Here is a 17,774-nt window from a genome sequence, read left to right as displayed (position 1 = left end):
AAGGTCGATATGCAACCAATGCGCAGAGGGGTTAGCATAGAACTGAAATAAACAACGGCGGCAGATCAAAGTGAGTGCCGAAGTGGCGGCGGCAGATCAAGGTAATCCAGACGAATTTACTGTTGACGAATCGTACCAGCAATAAAACCGACCTGTAAAGATTCCCATGTCCTTTACATTCTGCATGATTTTCGTAAGCAAATAAGCTCTACTTAATTCCAGCTTAGGATCCGATAAAGTCTTTAGAGGCGCCACTCGTCATATACGCCAAATGCTTCTAAGCTGGCATCTCAGAATCCGTAGGCACACTAAAATGAAGAACCAAGAGAGGATCATAAAAAACGCTCGCACCAATGAGGAGATCAACCCGTTGAGGATTGAAAAATGCAGAATCGGCAAGCTGAATGTTAGATGGAATACTCCAATCGGATACATTTACTGCCATTCTTGGTTGACAATCGGTAATCGTGGGGGCGATGAGAGCAGTAAACGTAGTTGTGTAAGCAGAGGTGCAAGAATGCATACAAATGCTTATGGTGGATCCCTCAGTAGAAACGCTGTTATCGCCCAGCCCAGACACAAGTGCAGACGATTGAGTTCTCCTAAGCTAAAGCTGCTGGGCAAACTTGGATGTGACGAGATGCAGCTGCAATCCTGAATCTAAGATGGCACGAAGAGGAACTAAAACGCCTGACCAATTCTTAACGAGAACCACGGCTGTAGCCAGAAGCAAAACATCAGAGTGTAGACCTTGGCAGCAAGAGAGGTAGACGAATGTAGAGGCGAGCTGTTAACAGCCAGATCGGGATGAGTAATACCTGGGCAGCTTTGTGTTGTGGGCAGCATAGTATCGAAGTACAGCAAACTATGAGGCCTACCGCCGAATACTCGACATTTTCCACTATTGCATGCTCGGGTCCGGTGCCCCGTTTTTAGGCAATTGAAGCATAGGGAATGCTTCTTCACTTCTTTGTGGCGCAGCAACGGTGAAAGATTTCCGAATATCTTGCAGGAGTATATTCCATGGCCCGCTGTGTAGCAAAAGACGCATACAAACGGGTCGGCGGAAGAGTTGGAAAACGTTTTGTTAACATACGTATGTGAATGGTTTTTTACCATCTGATCGCTACTAGCGTGTGTCGCTAGGAAAAAAAAGACTTTTTAAAGCGTTTATTAAGTATATTCAGAGCCGCACGATAATTGGCAAGAGCAAAGGTGCTGGAATTTCTCGATGTCACTCAGATCCGCATCCACTTCAATAACCGATTTAAACATTGCCATAAAATCCGAAAACTCGACGTATCCACCAGAAAACTTAGGCACCTTCAGCTCAGGAAGTCGCTGCTTGTGAGCCATGATGATGGTACTATGTCCGGAATGGCTTGGCAGAGTCGTAGAATGGGCAGCGGCGTGTGACTGGCTTACTTCAACAGCAGCCAGCAACTCAGCTTTCAACGATATGAAAAGAGTATCGAAGATTTCGCGCAGCTCACTCCCAATCTCGTTTTGATCGAGAGCCTCCAATTCATTATGGGCCTTATTGAATTCCGAATTTCTGCCAACATATCAAGGCGCACCTCGACTTCCGCGGCGGTCAACTTATCGATTTTATTCCCCGCGAAGGATTCGCCAAGCCTGTGAAATCGATCATATAATGACTGACATTTACGCTTATACAGACTCAGTCTGGAATCAGTCACCACAATATTGCCGCCCGCGCCTGTATTCGGATCGTTGTCCATGTTAACCGTTGTGCAATTCGACACAACAACGGAAAATGAAATACCGCTTAAGCGACGATGTATAGGCGCGAGAGTGAGAATGCACGACACGAAAAGTCAAGATCCGCGGCTGCAGCTGCGCAGAGAATGAGAGATTCGACGCTTAAAGTACCGGAATTGTATATAAATATTCCAGCCGCACTCTCACTGAATTTGCACTTTAAACTGTTTTTCAACGTGCACCCAAATGTACATATTTGTTGGTAGTTAAACTACCCAACAACAAAATATTGTATAATTAATAAGTGTTTTAATGGAACGCGATTAAGCAATGGTTTTATATCACGTCGGGGGGTCACCAATGTTTGAGATGCCAAGCTTTTTGGCACCTATTTCGTTTCCAAAATAAAAAGAGAATTTGGTTTAAACTTTATAATATGTATTTACTTTTGATGGCTTAGCGGAAGCCGATTGCTTGCTACTTATGGCCAGATAATTTTATGAGAGGTCGATATGCAGGGGTTATAGGAGGGGGGTTAGCATAGAACTAAATAAACGACGGCGGCAGATCAAAGTGATTGCCGGCAGAGAGCTCTTTTAGCGGGAGAGTGCAGCAGCTCTGCAGAAAGTCATCGTTTGCAAAACCTAGGCGGCTCAGTCTTTTTGTACAATGACAATAACAATAGCAATGATTAAATCTACTTCATAATTAATTCTTCGGCGGCTGGTCCGAACAGTATTTTAAATTTGTTTGTGGGGAGTGTGGCAACCGACAATTTTCCCCACTCCTGAATATCTTTAAGTATTTTTTAAAACAATTATGTACAGCGTTTGCTTTTTATATCTTAGTGTAGATGATTGGGTCGTCTGCATAAATTGTTAAAATAATGTTTTTATGCCTAGAATTATTTTAAGAATTTTGTCGAAAGCAATTATAAACAATACGACGGAAAGAGCGGAACCTTGTGGGATGCCATTGGGAGAGAGAGAGAGTATTATTGATGAAGTTGGACGCCAAGAAACCAAGTGCAAGTATTACAAATCTTTTTTGTTTATAAATGATTGAAAAAATTTAAATGTAACGTATTTTATTGGTATAAAAATCGATGGTGCTTAGGAATCTGTGAATGAACAGTGAAAAAGTGAGCATCTGAGTAAGCAGAGGACTCCCTCGTAAATTCTTTTAAGCCAATTAATGGTTTTTTGTCCAGCGTGAATCAGTTGGGCAGTGATTGTATGGTTTAAAATGTTCTCCTGACTTCTTAGGCAACAGAAGGAACCCCGAAGTAGTTTGGTTGTGAAGATGTAGTGAATCATTGCTGGAGATTGTCCAATACTGGTCGGCATTCTTCAGGTAACCCAGGGGGTGTTGTCTTCAAGACAACTCTGCGCAAGCGCGAAGCTTCTGAGCTATTCTTGATTTCGCTACAAAACTTACGCCGGGAGGCGTTTGGCTTTCCTAAGTTCTTTATTGTCTGTCAAAAGACTGGGGAACTGGGAATAGAGTAAAATATTTAGGGATTCCTCACTGCAGCTAGTCCACATACTTGTGCTGAGATACTAATTACCGTTAATAATGTTGTAGCGAGGGCTTATGAAGATTCAAGGATATGCGCTATACATGTAGGCCATCCAATAAATTTCCTGGATTGATCGTCCTCAGCTGCTGTTTTCCCGATTGCTTCTTTGTCATTGCTCGTTGCCTCAGCTAATGAGATGATCTCTGAATATGAGTAATCATTGGAATAGAACCAATTTAAGTGAAAGATGGTACGCTAGGTGCACCTGAGGAAGATGTCTTGCTAACTTTGTCCGGAAAGTGCGTAGGAGGCCGGTTGCTAAAATGTCACATTAGCTTCACCACATTTTAATAAAGTTAATATTTTTGCATGATCTGGCTTTGTCAAAACTGTAGCTATTGGTCTTTCAATCTCCGCTATAATGAAATTTATCGTCTACTACTTGTGACCTTGAATAACCGAATTTGGGGCAATTTTCTGTTTAGTTTTTATTTAATGGATTTATGTGGACTTCATAGTTAATTTAACTTAAACCCTGTACAAATTCATACTCGTCACACAATTAATTTTGAACACTTGCAGTAGGACAACTATTATTTGCCCTTTAACTTTATTTCTTATAGAACTTTCCTTATAAAATCGATTTGACAATCGCATTCTCTTTAAATTGTTTCGATTTATCTGACCCAAACAAAACACATATATTTAAATAGTCGGAATATCAGGTATATCTCAGTTAATAGTGGAAGCCCAAATTCATATATCACTCTTCTTGCCATCCTCCTTTTCAATATCAGGGTATTCCAGCGTAATGCCCGGCTCACATGTAAAGATAGGACAGCAATAAGGGAAAGACGCGGTTTTGTTAGTCTTTGATGTGTCCAATTTACACTTGTCATTTGCCAGTGGCAGCGGCCCGCAATCCTCAACAAGTTCAAGAAGTCTGTGAATACGTAATATATATAAATGCAGCTGTATAAAATAAATGAGTCAAAATATTACTTTGTCTTATTGTCTTCATTTTGTACACAAGTTGAACGACCGCAGAATGGAGTCAAGTCCCATGATTTCCCAGGTTCAACCGTAGCGCAACGTGTAGAAGCAAAGCACATTCCCGGAAAGTCTGAAAGTAATTAATCTAAATGTATACTTGATTTTTCATTTGTTATTTTTATACTGGCAAGCAATGCTCATCTCATAATACATTTATCGATGTCCTTCCTTGAATTTATACTTAAGTGACTTCCTTAGGCACGTTACAGAAAACTGTGGTAAAAACTTGTGATCTGATATAATTATATAATTAGAAGACCTTCGACCGATCAGTTAGTTAGTGGACGTTAATTAAGCTTGGCATAAAAAGTGTTAAACCTAATCAAATAAAATCAAACTGCGATTTTATTATCATATATGAATGTACAACTAAGTGTGCATGCAAAATGGACTGTATTGAAGTGGAGCTAAAATTCAAGGATGCCTCTATCTCACGATATATCACACGTCGATCTTGCACTATCAGTTCACGCACACCATCGATGTTTCGTGACACAACAACTGATTTTAGACGACCTTCACGGAACTTGTCATCGACTGAAATACGACCTCGATTAAATTCTGCGATAAACTGTCGTTTTTGATGGTGCTTTCTCGACATACAAAGAACTAATTTCATCAACATTATTCATTATTCTTTGGATAATCCACGTCGAAATGTGTGAAAATTAACCCAACGACAAACCATTGGAGAAATTTCCATTGTTTTGCCAAATTGATTTTTTAACTGATTATAAACAAAACAAAAACCAATTTTACATAAAAACGTTGTACGTACATATATGCTAAAAAAAATGACAAAGTTTATTATGGCGTTGTCAGATTTCACTTATTGCCAATTCCCGAAACACAAATAGCAGGCCTCGTAAGCAAACTGTTTTTTGCAGTTAGTAGGTTCATATTAGTCAGCTTATAAATATTTTATTAGATCAGATCTATATTAAGATATATTCTATATTTTTCCGTGTTACACTTTTTTGTCGATTCTTCCGAGAGCTTTCTTGTTATCAATAAAGTTATGATCTTTTATTTTTTAAATGTCCTGACTGAAAAAAAGTGTTACTAAAGAGCCACCTAAAAATACATTTTACATTTAAGTTACATTATTTCACTGCACTTGATGACCATCCTTTGCCAAATCGATTAGTTATATACACACAACAAGTGTTTGTTGCAACAGTGGTATACGTAATATAGTTGCAATATTAAATTTTGGCTCACATACAAACGACCTTGCAGCACAGATCAATGCAAGCTGGCTTTTTAATATAAATACACACATATGTATATATACATATACATACACACGCAGTTAAAGCTTTCTCATTTCGTGCGTTGAAAAGCTGTTTGGCAAGGGTATGAATCAACACTGATCAGGTAATAATAGCAAAAACTAACATTTAAATTTATTTGATGCTTCCATTTTCTGGAAGCGCGTTCCAAAGTTGATTAAACCCCTCTTTCACTATGGTTAATGGACTGACTTACCTCTCAGCACATCAGCCGGAATAAGGCGTTTGTAAATTCGTATTTCACCATCACTATTTGTCTCATCTGATGCCAATTTTTGGTCAGCCCCAGCAATAAAAGGGACCATAATAGTTGTTATGGCAAGAGCCAAAATAAGTGTAAGATGGGCATTCATTCTGGCAAACTAGAAGTTTCTAAAACTGAAATCGCGTTTTGATATTAGCAGCCGTAAATGAAATCGACCATAACAACAATTGGATTAAGAGTAGTAACACTGGAAATCAACAAAACATTTGTCCGTTTGCAGCGAAAGTTAAAAACAAATTGAGACCAGCGGACCTCTCACAACCCTACTTATAGTAATGTCGGGTATGCGGAGGTTTCGAGAGTTTAAGCTTTGGCTAGTAGGGTTTGTACTGATGTTGGAAATAAACGTACCGTGGCGATTGGTATGAAAGTTGTTAGAGACTAACAAAGAGCAGCTTTGTGCTTTGCCCGCTTTTGTGTTAGCGTAGAAACACGTCGACAAATATTTTTACATACATATCCATGCGTAAATACTTATGAAAATACATTCTTAATAATGTCTTGACATACATATATATTTTTTTCATACATATTTTGATGTAATATTTTGAACACTTATGCTGATTTCTGAAAAAAGTACATACATATGGACCTTGTACATATACATATATACATACATATGTATTTACTAATAGTTGAGTAGAGTTGCTCATGAATTTAACATACGCATATACTAGCTCTCATATTTATAATATTTGTATATATATATATATATATATATATGTATATATAGACAGCTTAAGTTTATCGAATTCGGCTATATAACTCTTTAAAAAGAGTTCTAAAAATAGCTTTTTGAGCAGTTTAATGTTTAGTGATCCTAATCTTAACCTATTTGCGTGAAGGCTAAAGTAATCTTAGTTTGAGTATGTTCATAAAAAACAATATGTTTTTCACAGACTCGTTCAATAAAGTCGCATAGAGCTAAGCGGTAAACTATTTTTGGGTCGTCTTTTGTAGTACTCCGTCTCTTGTAGTACTCCTTTATGTTGATCTCTTACCAAAGATAGTTCGAACACAGATTTCAGTTTTCTCCTGAAACCAGCTGGACTCCGACAATGTGAGCTGCCAACGAAAACTTCGAAATAATATTCAGTCTGACCCAATGCCTTCTGCTGAGATACTTCAAATGCTCGTAAATTCTGCCATTAATAGAGATATAAAGTTGTAATCCCTTGAGCATTTAAAATTTGAGCACTTAAACAATTTACAAAATTGACAATCATTAAAAAATCACAACAATTATTGTAACGAAAGGAGATTTAGTTGAATGACTATTGTTGTCATGTCGGATTATATTTTTATACCTGATACTCAAAATTAGTATTGTGGTATATTAGATTTGTGCTGAAAATTGATGTGTGTAACGTCCAGAAGGAATGTTTTCCGACCCCATTAAGTATATATATTCTTTATCAGCATCAATAGCCGAGTCGATTGAGCCCTGTCTCTCTGTCCGTCCCTATCAGCGCCCAGTGCTCAAAGACTATAATAGCTAGAGCAACGACATTTTATATCCGGACTTCTGTGATATGTCACTGTTAAAAGTATATTTCAAAACTCTGCCCCGCCCATTTCCGCCCCACAAAATGCGAAAATGTGTGGCATCCACAATTTCAAAGATACGAGAAAACCAAAAACGCAGAATCGTAGAGAATGACTATATCATCTAGACTGCAGAATCTGAATTGGATCGTATCAATATTATAGCCAGAATGAAGAAAACAATTTCATTCTCTCTCTAACACACACGTATCATAGCCGGCTTTGCTTAGCGCAAAACATTAGCGCCTAGATCTCAGAGACTATAAGAGCTAGAGCAACCAAATTTGTTTATCCACATTTCTATGAAATCGAACCTGCACAAGTTTATTTCAAAACTTCTCCCCACCCCACTTCCGCCCCTGCAAAGGACGAAAATCTGTGGCATCTACAGATCTCAGAGACTATTAGAACTGACTGCAGAGCTCTCACTGTTACAAAACTAGTTGTAATTGTGTATTTTAAGTGTATTTTTGTAAATGTATTTCTTTTTGCTCACTGTAGAGAGCTCACTGCTACAAGTACGTTTCAAAATTTCGCCCCACCACCTTCCGCCCACACAAAAGACGAAAATATGTGGCAACCACAATTTTGAAGAAAGGAGAAAATTAAAACGCACAATCATAGAGAATGGCCATATCTACCAGATTCCCGAATCTTACCGAATCCGAATATTACAGCCAAAAGTAACAAATCAATTTGCAGTGGCTACGCAGTGCCCATCGATCTCCGCAGCAACTCACAACGTTCCCCCTCGTTTTTTATTTGGACGTTGACGTGCAATGACTGCATCTTATACTGCACCGTCAAGTGGTGTGACACCTGCAGAAGGCTGTTACGCGCGGATCCCAGGCAAAACGCGGGAGGAGTCCCGCCCAACCGACCGAGGGGAGCTGTCGCATGACGCGCGGTGCGAATCAAACGCGTACATGCAGGAAAGATAGTTGTATGACTAATATTCGAGGAAAATTAGCACTACACTTACTAGGAAACTAAGCATGCATTCAAAATACAAATACCACTACAATTACAAATTACTAGAAAGGTGTGTAAGGATTAGTAACTTAATAAGAGGTAAAGATTTAGTGGTGGATATAATATGGTAGAGGGAATTATAATCCGAGCATAAGACCCTAAACGGTTCATATAAGGAATAATTCTGCATGAAGGTGGAATGAAAGTGGAAAGGAACAACGATATAAACTTTCTAGTTAGTCTAATAGGAATCGTGAAGTTTATGCGGCCCACAGATCAGGGCTGTCTATGTCACCCTTGATCAAGTTGTGCATAAAAATCACACCAAGCATTTTCCTACGGTTAACTAAGGATGGGAGGCTTACTAATAGAAGTCTACTAGAGTAAGATGGGATCCCTGTGTAATCTCTTCCTTATCTATCCCATATAGTATATATGGCCATTTCCATTCTGACGTTAAGTTTCATTCGTACGACAAAATGTTTAAAAAATAACGAAAAAGTCTAATTAAAAAAAAACAATTATATTTTGTAATTATAAAAAGTAAGTTATGTAAAGTAAGACAAAATATGGTTAGGTATGGTCCACGTACAAAATTAAAAAACTATCTGTAGAATATTTGTTTGCATATATATAAAACATTCAGTGTTAGGTTCAGGCGGTAGCCTGGGCGAGTGATGAAACCCCTTCCAAGCTCACTTGGACCTATAGAAGGTCCGTTGTGGTGCACATTCAGTGTTAAACTTCCAAGTTTTTAAACGCGTACGTTACTGGCGTTACGTTACCAAATTTAACAAACACATCAACATTTAACACTTTTTATAATTATTTTCCATGCAAAAATTCTATTCCCATTTCATTTGATTTTGTTTTTTTTTACACAAATTTCCTTAAAATGTGCTGTTCATTTTTTTTTATTAATTAGATTTGGAATTTGGTTTTTTATTTTAAAATATTATTAGTGATACAAATTATGTTGCTTGCTGTTACTGTTAGAGCACAACAATAAAAATGTTGGCGGAAGATGTTGCCAAATCCAAACTTGGTTGCTCTAGCTTTAATAGTTTCTGAGATCTAGTCGCTCGTATGGAGCGACAGGCAAAGCCAGGAAACGTGTGTATTAGAGAGATACAGAGCGAGAAGGAATGCAATTTTTTCTTCATTCTGGCTATAATAATGATACGATCTGATTCAGATTCTGCAGTCTAGAGGATATAGTTGTTGTCTATAATTCTGTGTTTTTGATTTTCTACTGATTTTCGTTATTTGTGGGGGTCGTGCGAAGTTTGGAAATACATTTTTAATAGCGAGATATCAAAGAAAATGTCGTTTCTCTAGCTCTTATAGTCTCTAAAAACTAGGCGCTCATAGGGACAAACAGACACACAGGACTCAATCGACTCGGCTATTGGTGCTGAACAAGAATATATATACTTTATGATCGGAAATGCATTCTTCTAGACGTTACACACATTCACTTTCACCACAAATCTAATATATCACTATACCATTTTAAGTATCGGAGATATCAAAAAATTTGTGTCATCGTGGGCAGGTCGACTGAGTGTATTCTGGGCGGCATACGCCGGTATCTGGTTCCCGCAAGACGCCTTTCCAGTACATTAGAGTGGCTTCTGGGCTTACAAATATGGCTCTTCGCTTGATTGTTGATAACATCACCAACGAGTGGTATGTTAAGGTCCTTGGCAATGTCCCGGTTACGGATATACCACTCAGCTCTGGAGATCCTATGAAGAAATGTACTCTGGAACGTCATGATCGTCGCATGGTTAGTTTTGGCGGCAATCCCATGCACCTGAACGCTGGCTAGTATGGCTTTGTATATTATAACTTTGTTTTTTAAATTGAGCTTGTTGCTTTGTTTAAGTAGCCAGAACATTTTCTGGGCCTTACACACCAACTTGCTCCTCACGCTACGGATCTGACTGTCGAAAGTTGAACGTGCATCCAGTGTAACTCCGAGGTATGTGTGAATCCTACGCTGCTCCACTAGTTTCGCAAGCAGGAAGACACGAGGGCTAGAGCCCATTCTTATAGTGTGCGTCACCACTGCACACTTTTCAGGGTTTATGGAGATGTTCCATCGGCAGGCCCAGCTTTCAAATAACTTGAGGTATTGCTGTAGATTGTCTGTGGCATCATAGACACAGCTAGACCTCCAGAGTACTGCTGTGTCGTCAGCAAATGTTGCCACCTTGAGGGTCTGTCCTGTTTACCTTCGGACCGTAGAGGCCGCAAGCACGCTGCCTTGGGGTACCTTGATGGTCTTGGTCAAAGAAGCTGCCCCATCCTGGACTGCAGGGAAGGTTGAGCATCATTTCGATCTTGACGAGTAGTCCCTTGAGCCACACCCGGTCGAAAGCCTGCGAAATATCCAGATAAGCAGCCACAGTGTACTGTTTGTTTTGGAAACCGACTGGTAAGTGTTCCACTAAATTGTGCAGTTGTGCAGTCTGAACCCAAATTGGTAGTTCGGCATGGCTATTTTGACCAGCGGCGACTCCAGTAGCCTTCGTAGGATGCAGCCTATAGTTTTTGAGTTTTTCTGGTGGTTTTGCTAGCTTTGGCAAGATAATTATATGGGCAAAACTCCAGGCCTTGGGAAATATGCTAATCTTAGCGACGCATTAAAGATTAGCAACAGATATAGAATCGCTGTTTGGTAGCGCCTTTGCCACAACATTTTCAATTCTATTGTCGCCAGGGGTTTTCTTGAACTTGAATTTCTTTGTCTTCAGAGATTTCTTGAAAAGTGATTGGCGCCACAGGGAGCTCCATCTGGTGGATCTCATTCCACTGAGAAGCTCAGTGACTAGTAGATTTTGTCCGGAAAGGTTTGAATCTTTCTTCCAGGTTCGTCGCAAAAGCGTCCACTCTGTCCATTGCTGTTCTTGCCCAGGAGCCGTCAGACTTCCTTACGCCCGACATGCTCTACTCGGTGCCCGTCTTCGACCTCTCAACCGTTGCAACGACTGTCGCAGAGAATAATAAGCAAATATGCAGTACTCGCCAAGCTGTCAATATGCAGCTGCTGGATTAACGAACTTTCTTACAGCGCAGAGGAGCAGTCCGTTCTGGCTATGGACCGCAGAGAGAATGGACACCCGTCATGAATGAAGACGCTGCATCAGTACATGCTTTTATTATTTTTTTGTACATAATTATACTTTATTAGCTTTCAGAGCTTAAGCTTATTCTTAATATAGAAATTCTTGATAGAAATGTTATATATTCGTTTAGAAATCCCTACCTAGTAGGCACATAAGTAGTTTAGAGTAAATGAGTGGTTTAAGTGATGTATTGGTGTATGCTGACGGAAGCAATTGTTTATATACTGATTTCATACTATATTGATAATACTGATTTATATAATAGAGATTCAACAAGTCATTTATTTTTTTGGCTCAATGTAAGCTCCTACGCCCGGCGACAAAAAAAGCCGCACTCTGAATTTCATACCTATTTTACTTTTCCAGCCTGTGACTTCCGATTCGTCTAATTTTTATCTTTGTCGTCGCTAAATCACATCTGTTCCCACGTCTGTAATTCAGCATTTTTGTTAAGTAATATTTTGTGGTAACAATCTTAGCAAAGGGGTAAGGAAAGATCGTGTTATTATTAAATAAGTCTCAGGATGCGTTTAAAATTTATGATGAGATAGCATCAAAGAAGCAGCAGTTTTACAAATGAAATTTCGGCTCGAACTATTCAACGTCGGTTAAAAACCACTTTTGAAAGGTCGAATGAAGACAGCTCGCTTAAATTGGTCCAATCTGAGTGGTTACGAATCATATTCTCGGATATGTCCATATTTAATCTTATTAAAGTTCGCACAGTAGGAAGATATTATTTTTTCAATTATTTGAATATATCAACAAATTTAGTATGAATATTTGATTAAAATTGATTAAAAAAAAAAATTTGACATGAGGTCCATAAGAAGTCAACAATGCATGAAATTTCAGGGTGCAATTTTTTTCTTGTCGCCGGGTACAGATTGTTATGTTTTTAATTGCGTTGCAGATCACTTAAGATGCAAATTTCTATTAGCATTTTCAAGAAAACCAACTAACAAAATTCATAACTTCCAAGATTCCATCATCTAGCGTAGAGTTCTAAAATAGGACTCGCGTGAAGGTTCGATCCCAGGCAAGATAAAAACATTGTGGCTTATTCTTCCACCTTTCTGAAAACATGGGAAAAACTAAGAATTATAAATAAAGTAGATTAACAAATGTTAAAAGCTTATCTGCTAGATTTAATTTCAGTGGATGGAATTTTTCATTTATAAACATTTCATTACATAAATGATGGGGAATCCGTAAACAAATCATCATACGATTTTAAAAAGTTTGCTTTGGTAAAGACTGCTCAATTTTTAATGGTAGTTATTCTACGTCACACAAAGCATACACACCTCTTTAAAAATCCGTTAAATTCATTGGATTCGAGTTGAGCAGAGTGACTGTCTCAACATATAGCAACTCAACTGTTTATGATCTTTCATCATCTTTCTGAAAAAAGAACATTATTGTGTTATCAATTTAACGAAGTAAATATTAAAACGAAAACCTATATGGTGAGAGCATTATATCAGCTGTTTAATTTGGTTGGATTTGGAACAGTTCTCTTCACGGAATATCGAAGCGAGCTGGGTAATTGTTTCATCATATACTTATATTATAGTAGTTGTACGAGTATAAAATAAAAATAATGTATCTTACATAAAAGAAAGCCAAAATGCAGAGCGCAAAACGACTTCGGCCATGGGGAATTCAAAATGGCACTAAATGAGAGAAAAAATGTAATCAAAAATATTATATCCATTGGTTAAAGTATATAAGAGCATTCATTTCTATTTAAGTCTAGATCAGTTACTAAGGTGAATATTTTCATCAGGTTTTTCAAGAGTAGCAAATAAAAAACTACACCATTTCTCAGTTAATTATTTTTTTAACTATCATCTAGCGTACTCACCTAAGATAGGACTCGCGTGAAGGTTCGATCCCAGGCAAGATAAAAACATTGTGGCTTATTCTTCCACCTTTCTGAAAACATGGGAAAAACTAAGAATTATAAATAAAGTAGATTAACAAATGTTAAAAGCTTATCTGCTAGATTTAATTTCAGTGGATGGAATTTTTCATTTATAAACATTTCATTACATAAATGATGGGGAATCCGTAAACAAATCATCATACGATTTTAAAAAGTTTGCTTTGGTAAAGACTGCTCAATTTTTAATGGTAGTTATTCTACGTCACACAAAGCATACACACCTCTTTAAAAATCCGTTAAATTCATTGGATTCGAGTTGAGCAGAGTGACTGTCTCAACATATAGCAACTCAACTGTTTATGATCTTTCATCATCTTTCTGAAAAAAGAACATTATTGTGTTATCAATTTAACGAAGTAAATATTAAAACGAAAACCTATATGGTGAGAGCATTATATCAGCTGTTTAATTTGGTTGGATTTGGAACAGTTCTCTTCACGGAATATCGAAGCGAGCTGGGTAATTGTTTCATCATATACTTATATTATAGTAGTTGTACGAGTATAAAATAAAAATAATGTATCTTACATAAAAGAAAGCCAAAATGCAGAGCGCAAAACGACTTCGGCCATGGGGAAATTCAAAATGGCACTAAATGAGAGAAAAAATGTAATCAAAAATATTATATCCATTGGTTAAAGTATATTAGAGCATTCATTTCTATTTAAGTCTAGATCAGTTACTAAGGTGAATATTTTCATCAGGTTTTTCAAGAGTAGCAAATAAAAAACTACATCATTTCTCAGTTAATTTTTTTTTTAGCTATGATCTAGCGTACTCACCTAAGATAGGACTCGCGTGAAGGTTCGATCCCAGGCAAGATAAAAACATTGTGGCTTCCACCTTTCTGAAAACATGGGAAAAACTAAGAATTATAAATAAAGTAGATTAACAAATGTTAAAAGCTTATCTGCTAGATTTAATTTCAGTGGATGGAATTTTTCATTTATAAACATTGCATTACATAAATGATGGGGAATCCGTAAACAAATCATCATACGATTTTAAAAAGTTTGCTTTGGTAAAGACTGCTCAATTTTTAATAGTAGTTATTCCACCTCGCACAAAGCATACACACCTCTTTAAAAATCATTTGAATTGATTGGATTTGAGTTGAGCAGAGTGACTGCCTCAACATATAGCAACTCAACTGTTTATGATCTTCCATCATCTTTCTGAAAAAAGAACATTATTGTGTTATCAATTTAACGAAGTAAATATTAAAACGAAAACCTATATGGTGAGAGCATTATATCAGCTGTTTAATTTGGTTGGATTTGGAACAGTTCTCTTCACGGAATATCGAAGCGAGCTGGGTAATTGTTTCATCATATACTTATATTATAGTAGTTGTACGAGTATAAAATAAAAATAATGTATCTTACATAAAAGAAAGCCAAAATGCAGAGCGCAAAACGACTTCGGCCATGGGGAAATTCAAAATGGCACTAAATGAGAGAAAAAATGTAATCAAAAATATTATATCCATTGGTTAAAGTATATTAGAGCATTCATTTCTATTTAAGTCTAGATCAGTTACTAAGGTGAATATTTTCATCAGGTTTTTCAAGAGTAGCAAATAAAAAACTACATCATTTCTCAGTTAATTTTTTTTTTAGCTATGATCTAGCGTACTCACCTAAGATAGGACTCGCGTGAAGGTTCGATCCCAGGCAAAATATAAACATTGTGGCTTCCACCTTTCTGAAAACATGGGAAAAACTAAGAATTATAAATAAAGTAGATTAACAAATGTTAAAAGCTTATCTGCTAGATTTAATTTCAGTGGATGGAATTTTTCATTTATAAACATTTCATTACATAAATGATGGGGAATCCGTAAACAAATCATCATACGATTTTAAAAAGTTTGCTTTGGTAAAGACTGCTCAATTTTTAATGGTAGTTATTCTACGTCACACAAAGCATACACACCTCTTTAAAAATCCGTTAAATTCATTGGATTCGAGTTGAGCAGAGTGACTGTCTCAACATATAGCAACTCAACTGTTTATGATCTTTCATCATCTTTCTGAAAAAAGAACATTATTGTGTTATCAATTTAACGAAGTAAATATTAAAACGAAAACCTATATGGTGAGAGCATTATATCAGCTGTTTAATTTGGTTGGATTTGGAACAGTTCTCTTCACGGAATATCGAAGCGAGCTGGGTAATTGTTTCATCATATACTTATATTATAGTAGTTGTACGAGTATAAAATAAAAATAATGTATCTTACATAAAAGAAAGCCAAAATGCAGAGCGCAAAACGACTTCGGCCATGGGGAAATTCAAAATGGCACTAAATGAGAGAAAAAATGTAATCAAAAATATTATATCCATTGGTTAAAGTATATTAGAGCATTCATTTCTATTTAAGTCTAGATCAGTTACTAAGGTGAATATTTTCATCAGGTTTTTCAAGAGTAGCAAATAAAAAACTACATCATTTCTCAGTTAATTTTTTTTTTAGCTATGATCTAGCGTACTCACCTAAGATAGGACTCGCGTGAAGGTTCGATCCCAGGCAAAATATAAACATTGTGGCTTCCACCTTTCTGAAAACATGGGAAAAACTAAGAATTATAAATAAAGTAGATTAACAAATGTTAAAAGCTTATCTGCTAGATTTAATTTCAGTGGATGGAATTTTTCATTTATAAACATTGCATTACATAAATGATGGGGAATCCGTAAACAAATCATCATACGATTTTAAAAAGTTTGCTTTGGTAAAGACTGCTCAATTTTTAATAGTAGTTATTCCACCTCGCACAAAGCATACACACCTCTTTAAAAATCATTTGAATTGATTGGATTTGAGTTGAGCAGAGTGACTGCCTCAACATATAGCAACTCAACTGTTTATGATCTTCCATCATCTTTCTGAAAAAAGAACATTATTGTGTTATCAATTTAACGAAGTAAATATTAAAACGAAAACCTATATGGTGAGAGCATTATATCAGCTGTTTAATTTGGTTGGATTTGGAACAGTTCTCTTCACGGAATATCGAAGCGAGCTGGGTAATTGTTTCATCATATACTTATATTATAGTAGTTGTACGAGTATAAAATAAAAATAATGTATCTTACATAAAAGAAAGCCAAAATGCAGAGCGCAAAACGACTTCGGCCATGGGGAAATTCAAAATGGCACTAAATGAGAGAAAAAATGTAATCAAAAATATTATATCCATTGGTTAAAGTATATTAGAGCATTCATTTCTATTTAAGTCTAGATCAGTTACTAAGGTGAATATTTTCATCAGGTTTTTCAAGAGTAGCAAATAAAAAACTACACCATTTTTCAGTTAATTATTTTTTTAACTATCATCTAGCGTACTCACCTAAGATAGGACTCGCGTGAAGGTTCGATCCCAGGCAAGATAAAAGCATTGTGGCTTATTTTTCAATCTTTCTGAAAACTAATAATTTGTTTATGTATGTATGTAAATTGAGTGGATGGAATTACTTAAATGATGCGGAATCCGTAATGAAATCATAATATTTGTCCAACACACCGTTAACATATTTCTAGATTATTCATATTATACACACTATATTTGATTTGCAAGTGTAGCAGTTAATAAAAGCAAACCTCACAACATATGTAAAAAAAAATGGTATTAACATTCGTTTAAAAAATAAATCTTATAATATATATGGCTAAATAAATAAGCAAGGCTAGTAATCCAGCAGCTTAACAAGAACATACCATAGAATCATATGAAATTGCGCTACTCCTATCAAAGGAAAATCATCATAGCAAGTCCTGAAATAAATGGAATGTGCAGAATTCATACAACTATAGATCGTTTTACATTTACCATTTAGTGGTTCACATGGATCTGACTGTATTGCTATTCACTTGTAACTGCTTCAAATGTCTACAAAGATAGAAAATTTAGAGAGTTAACATAAATTCAAATGCGTTCTTCATCAATCCTTCTCTGTATTTTTTCAATCAGTAAAGAATTGTCATCAGTAAACGGACAGAGACGAAAAATAAAACATCATTTTTATATCTGAACGAATTTTATATCTGAAAGGGTTTATATACCTTATGTGAAAAATACGGCCCCAATATTAGTGTTCTTTTCGAGCCCCTCAATCTAAAGAATCTAAAATCTAAAAGAAAAAATCAGTTATTTAAGTGGTTTGCAGCATGTTTGTGAGTTTACATACCATGCTTTAGATGTAGCACCAGATTGGACGATTTGGCAAAATGTGAACAGCAAGTCGATTTGCAATGACTCCTAGAATGGAAATAGACCCCTGGACCCAAGAACAGAACGCACAAAAATTATTTTCTACAAAGTGT

The 17,774-nt window shown here is 36.5% G+C and overlaps 2 protein-coding genes and 1 long non-coding RNA gene across 9 annotated transcripts; all 3 read right to left on the bottom strand.

The window, feature by feature from the left end:
- Positions 1–3,803: 3,803 nt before the first annotated feature.
- LOC4811793 (uncharacterized) lies at positions 3,804–6,129 on the bottom strand. The gene is made up of 3 exons (XM_001352324.4): positions 5,783–6,129; positions 4,244–4,364; positions 3,804–4,184 (listed from the first exon to the last, which is right to left on the bottom strand). The coding sequence occupies exons 1-3, from the start codon at positions 5,937–5,939 to the stop codon at positions 3,998–4,000; spliced, it is 465 nt and encodes a 154-aa protein (XP_001352360.3). The 5' UTR covers positions 5,940–6,129; the 3' UTR covers positions 3,804–3,997.
- Positions 6,130–11,682: 5,553 nt separating this feature from the next.
- On the bottom strand, positions 11,683–12,909 carry LOC117184340 (uncharacterized). The gene is made up of 2 exons (XR_004469632.1): positions 12,807–12,909; positions 11,683–12,575 (listed from the first exon to the last, which is right to left on the bottom strand). It is a non-coding gene; the product is annotated as an uncharacterized lncRNA (long non-coding RNA).
- A 485-nt stretch (positions 12,910–13,394) lies between these two features.
- Positions 13,395–17,774, bottom strand: LOC26532134 (uncharacterized). 7 transcript variants are annotated; one of them, XM_033381224.1, is made up of 14 exons: positions 17,639–17,774; positions 17,514–17,581; positions 17,281–17,340; positions 17,169–17,225; positions 16,801–16,878; positions 16,547–16,609; positions 16,240–16,336; positions 15,944–16,026; positions 15,690–15,752; positions 14,526–14,622; positions 14,230–14,312; positions 13,976–14,038; positions 13,669–13,765; positions 13,395–13,437 (listed from the first exon to the last, which is right to left on the bottom strand). In XM_033381224.1, exons 6-13 carry the CDS (start codon positions 16,588–16,590, stop codon positions 13,690–13,692), a joined length of 606 nt encoding a protein of 201 aa, XP_033237115.1. In that variant the 5' UTR covers positions 16,591–16,609; positions 16,801–16,878; positions 17,169–17,225; positions 17,281–17,340; positions 17,514–17,581; positions 17,639–17,774; the 3' UTR covers positions 13,395–13,437; positions 13,669–13,689. The 7 variants fall into 7 exon arrangements, 5 of the variants coding, with proteins under 5 accessions (XP_033237115.1, XP_033237117.1, XP_033237118.1 ...); XM_033381226.1 differs by having other exon boundaries at positions 14,230–14,294; XM_033381227.1 differs by having other exon boundaries at positions 15,944–16,008.

This window comes from Drosophila pseudoobscura, chromosome 5 (genome assembly GCF_009870125.1).
Source record: "Drosophila pseudoobscura strain MV-25-SWS-2005 chromosome 5, UCI_Dpse_MV25, whole genome shotgun sequence".
In the NCBI taxonomy this organism is placed as follows: Eukaryota; Metazoa; Arthropoda; class Insecta; order Diptera; family Drosophilidae; genus Drosophila; species Drosophila pseudoobscura.
Note: the sequence above shows the minus strand (reverse complement) of the source record. Positions and strands in the feature narration are given on the sequence as shown.

Excerpts from the sequence above, each read along its gene's own strand:
- LOC4811793 (XM_001352324.4), bottom strand. The coding sequence starts at position 5,939 with ATGAATGCCCATCTTACACTTATTTTGGCTCTTGCCATAACAACTATT. Across the intron at positions 4,365-5,782 it reads TCCGGCTGATGTGCTGAGAG|ACTTTCCGGGAATGTGCTTT; the intron begins GTAAGTCAGTCC and ends AATTACTTTCAG. Across the intron at positions 4,185-4,243 it reads AATGAAGACAATAAGACAAA|ACTTCTTGAACTTGTTGAGG; the intron begins GTAATATTTTGA and ends ACGTATTCACAG.
- LOC26532134 (XM_033381224.1), bottom strand. The coding sequence starts at position 16,590 with ATGGCCGAAGTCGTTTTGCGCTCTGCATTTTGGCTTTCTTTTAT. Across the intron at positions 16,337-16,546 it reads GCATTTTGGCTTTCTTTTAT|AAAGATGATGGAAGATCATA; the intron begins GTAAGATACATT and ends TTCTTTTTTCAG. Across the intron at positions 16,027-16,239 it reads TTCAAATGATTTTTAAAGAG|TTTTTCCCATGTTTTCAGAA; the intron begins GTGTGTATGCTT and ends TATAATTCTTAG.